Source organism: Cylas formicarius, unplaced genomic scaffold (assembly GCF_029955315.1).
Source record: "Cylas formicarius isolate icCylForm1 unplaced genomic scaffold, icCylForm1.1 PGA_scaffold_6__28_contigs__length_40554024, whole genome shotgun sequence".
Lineage (NCBI taxonomy): Eukaryota > Metazoa > Arthropoda > Insecta > Coleoptera > Brentidae > Cylas > Cylas formicarius.
This window is the reverse complement of record NW_026844347.1, coordinates 38,869,866-38,876,254: the sequence shown is the minus strand read 5'-3', so window position 1 is coordinate 38,876,254 and position 6,389 is coordinate 38,869,866. Positions and strand designations below refer to the sequence as shown.

The 6,389-nt window shown below is 37.5% G+C and overlaps 1 protein-coding gene across 1 annotated transcript in view; it reads right to left on the bottom strand.

Moving 5' to 3' along the window:
- Positions 1 to 4,983, bottom strand: part of LOC132702959 (lipase member K-like) — an 18,119-nt gene extending 13,136 nt beyond the window's left edge. The window contains exon 1 of the mRNA XM_060671888.1: positions 4,774 to 4,983. Coding sequence (XP_060527871.1) covers positions 4,774 to 4,923 — 150 coding nt within the window. The 5' untranslated portion in view covers positions 4,924 to 4,983. The remainder of the gene's footprint in view (positions 1 to 4,773) is intronic.
- Between the last annotated feature and the right edge of the window lie 1,406 nt (positions 4,984 to 6,389).

Sequence of the window (6,389 nt, the reverse complement as noted above, 5' to 3'; positions counted from 1 at the left end):
GACTGTTATCCTCTTCAAGTTCTATTGTAAATTGAATCCTTGGGTGAATGGAATTCAGATGATCTAGGAATTTCAAAAGCTCCTCCTTGCCAAAAGGCCATACAACAAATACGTCATCAACGTATCTTGTCCATAGTTTTGGCTTCAGATTTGCCTTCTCTATTGCTTTCTTTTCGAAGTAAATCATGAAGAGGTTGGCAATCACAGGTGAGAGAGATGATCCCATTGCTGCTCCATCTATTTGTCTGTAAATTTTCCCGTTGTGCATAAAGTAAGCGTTTTTCAGGCAATGTCTTGACAGATCCATTATGTATGGCGGAAGATCTTCGTTTTCTTCTATAAGCAAGAGTGCCTCTTCTACTGGAATACTCGGGTAGAGGGATTTGACATCGAAACTTGCCATAATGTCGTCCTTGTCCATCCTGAGAGAACCTAAAATCTGAGTGAAATGTTCTGAGTTTTTAACATAGGAATCTGCCTTTTCCACTATAGGCTGAAGTGCACTGGCCAGATGTTTTTCCAGCTTGCATAATGGTGAGTTAAAGGCGCTTACGATTGGACGCAGGGGAACCCCGTCCTTATGGATCTTTGGGAGCCCGTAGAATTTTGGGCAACGACTCGATTTTTCCCTCGGAATAAGTTTCTTCTTTGTATCCTCGTTTATTGATGAATCGAGAATTTTGGACTTAGTTGTTTTTTCCAAATATGTCGTGGGATCTCTGGTGACTAGTTTGTATATTGGGTCGTTCATATATATATATATATATATATATATATATATATATATATATATATATATATATATATATATATATATATATATATATATATATATATATATATATATATATATATATATATATATATATATATATATATATATATATATATATATATATATATATATATATATATATATATATATATATATATATATATATATATATATATATATATATATATATATATATATATATATATATATATATATATATATATATATATATATATATATATATATATACAGTTTCTAGGTTTTCGTTCCTCAAAACTTCAATTGCAATAATTACCAAAATTTCAGCAGTCACCACATAAGAATTAAAAAAAAATAAATATTCAAAGTAAAAAATATTGAACTTGAATTTCTTTACAAATAATTGGAGGTGTAATTGGGTACCCCCGCCACTGGTGTATTTAAAAAAAAATATGGTACACTAAATAATGTCTCTTGGTGCAAATTATTACATGTGCCCCAAATTTCATTAAAATATCTAATGTGGTATTGCAGATTTTAAAAAAATACATTTTATTTTTGTTTATCATCTCTAAAATTAAACACCCTGTAGAATTTGAGATAAAATCATGGCAGGCGATGTCACAACTTGATTTTAATGTACATCTATTTACTTCAAGAGTTCTCACTTTTATTATTTGAAATTAAAAAAACAAGTTAAATTCCAGGTGTCTGAAACTTTTGTTTAAAAGGAAGCCTTTTATATTTCGCGATTTTTAATAAAAAACCACAAGCTACCAACAAATCTGACTTTAAAATAAAATAATCATCATCCACATGGAGTCGGGCACCTCCAACACATGCTTCTAAACGCATCAATCGCTTTTTCTGGTGTCAAAAATAGTCACCCACGTAATTTACTCTTTATTTACGAGAATAAAAAGAAGTCAGGACTATATGGTGGATGGCTCATCAGATCGACGTTTTCAATGCTCGAAAAGTTCTATGTCCGCTATGTCTGCTCAGTTAACTTTACTGAAAATGATTACGAAAGGGACTTACAAAATGAGTTATCAGGTGTTTTTTCAAATTAACCACCAAATTTAAATTTTAGGTTTACCTTTAAAAAAGATTCTTAATAAAAATGTTGTTCCCACCCTATTATTATTTAACCAGAAGCCACCAACAGAAGCAGGATTATCTAGATCAAAAAGACTTCATTCCGAAAAATGCCAAAAAAGAAGCTCAGCAGGTATTGTATGAGCTTTTAGCAACAACATCGAATGCCACAAGTGAAATTCTAGAGAACAATCCATCTCCAGAACCCATGCCAGAACCCATCTGATTGTGATTCTTTTTGAAAAGGGCAAGAGGTGGTAAAAAATTTTGCAAAAAAATATTTTAACAGATTTTTGTAAGTTGAGAACGATACTTCGTATGAACACAAATTTAAAAGCAAAATATAACGTTAGTCTAAAAAGAAAATATTTGCAAGATGATACCCGCAGAAAAAAATTTAAAAAGCATGGTAAACTTGTAAAACAAATTTTTAAGATTTAAGTATATGTAGTAATAGTTGAGGGGGGGGGGGGGGGAAGGTTTATGTCTCCGGGATATTCAGGGTCTTTCGGACGATCTTGCAAGTTTCAAGTATTACGGACTTTTGGATTTTTGTAACGATGGTTTTATTCGTTATATTTAGTCTTTCCAGGTATCCTGCAAGCTTCTTGGTAGCCCAGTGGCCGATATAATTACAGGGATAACATGTACTGCTTTTAGGGTGAGTATTTTTTTATATTTCTCTGCCAAGTCGTAATACTTATTAATTTTTTCTCTCTCTTTCTGTTCCAGGTTGTGGTCCGAGGGATGTGAGACGTCGATGAAATACGCCTTTTTATTAGCCTTATCCAGCAGAATAATGTCTGGTCTATTGCTGGCTATTGGTTTATCTGTTACTATAGGTGTATCCCAGTATAGCCGATAATTTTCGTTCTCAAGAACTGTAGCCGGTATGTATTTAAAATATGGACTGTATTTTCCCTCTCCTAGGTTGCATAGCATTGCTAGTTCATGGTGTACAATATTTGCTGTTAAATTGTGCCTTTTGGTGTATTCAGACGGAGCTAGCGTCTGACATCCTGCTATTACATGTTCGATGGTCTCTGGCACCCGTCCACACATACGACATTTATCATCATCTATTCTGATCTTTTGGATATACTTCTTATAATTCCTAGTCGCTATGCTTCCATCCTGAATAGCTGTGATAAATCCTTCAGTTTCAGCGAATAGCTGCCCCTTAACTAACCAATTTGTTGATTCGCTCCCAGCAGTTTTTAAACTAGCTGGATATTTTCCATGAAGGGGCTTAATCAACCACTTCTCTTTTACCTCATCAAGTGTTGGTATCTCTTTTATTTCATTTTTTCTGAGATCTACAGCTGAGTATCTATCCGACTGACAAGCGAGCTTATGCAACGTCGAAGTATCTTTTTTACGGTGGAAGAACTTCTTTAACTGATTTACTTGACGCCTATGCAGTATGTTGAGGTCAGCCAATCCTCTTCCGCCCGTCGATCTTGGTAAGTATAGCCTTTCAGTGCATGCCTTAGGATGGTGAATTCTATGCTCTGTCATGAGGGTCCTTATTTTCCTGTTCAGCCTCTCCAAGTCAGTGTTAGACCATTTTAATATACCAAACGTGTACGTGATTACCGGTACCGCCCATGTGTTTACAGCTTTAATTTTGTTTTTTTAGTTTAATTCCGTTTTTAATATTTTTATCACCCTGTTTTGCAGTTTAGTTTCTATATTAGCCTTAGCATTGTTCTGATTAATATTAAGATTCTGCTCATATCCTAGATATTTATAATACGCGTTGTTAAGATACATTATTACGGTTTCAGATTCCAGCTTATCATAAGTTTTTGGTATACCTTTATGAGCTATAAGTTTGGCACACTTATCCAACCCGAATCTCATTTTGATGTCATCTGAGAATTGTTGTGTGAGTTGGATTAATCTATTCAGTGTGTTTTCAGATCCCGCATATAGCTTCAGATCGTCAACGTAAAAGAGGTGGCTTAGTTTATACTTTTGGTCTCCATTTTTCAGCTCGTATCCTAGGTTCGATCTTTTTAAGGCCCAGGAGAGGGGATTCAGGCTCAGGATAAACCATATAGGGCTTAGCGCATCGCCCTGGAAGATTCCACTTCGTATTGGTATTTCTTCGGTGTTCACAGATCCAGTATCAAGGTTTACAACTAATTTGGTCTGCCAGTTTTTCATACACCTTTCTAATAGATTGACTATCTTCTCATCGATTTTATAGAGTCTTAAGCATTCAATTAGCCAAGAGTGTGGCACCGAATCGAAGGCTTTTTGATAGTCAATCCATGCCACTGCAATATTGCGTGATCTAAGACGGGCATCGTGCGTAGTAATGGTGTCTATAATCAGTTGTTCCTTGCAGCCCTGAGACCCATAACGACATCCTTTTTGCTCTTCTGTTAAGATATGGTGTCTTTCTAGATGCTTAGATACCTTTGTGGCTATTATTGAGGTGATTATTTTATATAGTGTCGGAAGGCAAGTTATTGGTCTATAGTTCTTAGGGTTTTCTGTTTGATCTGCCTTTGGCACCATGTAGGTAATACCTTTTGTTAGAAATTCTGGCAAGTCACTATCGCCATCCAATATTTTGTTAACCTCGCTTGTCAAATATTTGGTTACAGCTACTTTCTTCCACCAGTAGTTGTGCAGGTGGTCTCGTCCTGCAGCCTTCCAGTTATGTGCCCTTCTTAAAGCCGCTATTACGTCTTGTTCCTCTACTTTTATAGGCTCCATGTCCGCTATAGTGGCGCAGTTATTTTTTTCCTCTTGTATATATTATTATTATTATTATTATTATTATTATTATTATTATTATTATTATTATTACTACTACTATAAAATATAATTTTATTGTGGATATCTCTCTTTTTACTAACTAAACCAATATACCGTGGGCTTCCATTTCGTACCATATAGCGCGGACTCACCGGAGATGAACCCACGTCGGGGTTGTACCAACAATTTACGTTGGTATCGATGGTCGCGTAATCCCTAAAGGTGCCACACACGTTGTTGCGGGCGACGTAAGCGCCGCACCCGCGAACTGTCAAAACGGCAACCAGCAATGCGGCGATCATGGTTTCGCGACGAACGGATACCGGCTAGTGGTCGGACGTCGGAGGCAAAAATGCACGAGGCCGGCCGTCATCTCGTAAAGTGTGGCAAGGCGAGTAAGTCGCCGCATCAAAGTTCAAGTCGGATCGGCCGAAGGTGAACCATTAATTCGGAAAAATACCTTGCGAATATGTTACGCGTTTTATCAATTAACGAGTGTTAACGCGAGATATGGGAAATCGCGTCGCTAGATCTGTCGGAACGGTTGTAGAATAGAATAGAATTTATTGACCACGTTTTCTTGATACAATTACTTCTTCTTCTTCTTCCGTAGCGTCACAACCCTTCGTGGGTCTTAGCTGCATCTACGACTCGTCTCCATCTGTCCCTGTCCAAAACAACCTCCTTCCAGTTCCGTACTCCCAAGATTTTTACATCCTCTTCGATATTGTCCCTCCATCTGAGCCTTGGTCTTCCTAAGGGTCTCTTTCCTGCTGGGTTTTCTTCCCATATCCTCTTTACAAGACGTTCATTCGGCGATCTCTGCACGTGTCCAGCTCACCTGAGCCTTTGTGCTTTTATTTCGTTTACTAAACTCGGTCTTTTGTACATGTCGTTAAGCTCCGCATTCGTTCTTATTCGATATTGACCCGTTCTCTCATCTATTGTTGGTCCGAAGATTTTCCGCAACATCCTTCGTTCAAAGCGTCTTAACACTAGTTCGTTCTGCTTTGTCGTTGTCCATGTTTCCGAGCCATACATTACGATTGGCTTGATTACTGCCGAATATATCCGTAGTTTTGAGTTCCTAGATATCAGTCGGGACTTAAACAGGTTCTGCAAGGCGAAAAAACATTTATTGCCCTTTTGCTTTTATTTCGCTGGTGATATCGTTATCCGAAGTTATAACTGCTCCTAGGTACTGAAATTGGTTTACGCATTCAAAATTGTGGGTGTCCATGGTTATGTTCCGTCCTATTCTGCCCCTTCCTGCTCTCCGTCCGGCCCACATATATTTGGTCTTGTCCTCGTTGATCATGAGTCCTACCTTCTTGGTCTCCTTCTCTATGTTCATGAACATTTCTTTTGTTTTAATCGTACTGCTTCCTACCGTATCAATGTCATCGGCATATGCCAAAATCATTTCTGGGCCCTTATTTGTAAATATTTCCAAGCCAATATTCGCTTCTTTGATGGCCATGTCCAGCACTATGTTGAAAAGCAATGGTGAAAGTCCATCGCCCTGTTTTAGGCCATTGTTAATGGAGAATGCCTCGGTGTTGTTCTTTCCTACCCTAACTTTGGCTTTAGAGTTTTCTATGCATAACTTGGTTAGCCTTATGATCTTTTTTGGTACCCCTATGCCTTCCAACGCTTGCCAGACACTTTCCCTGGTGATGCTATCATATGCTTGGCGGAAATCTACGAACAGTTGGTGAACCTCTCTGTTAAACTCCCAGCTTTTCTCTAGGAGCTGCCTTATGGTGAA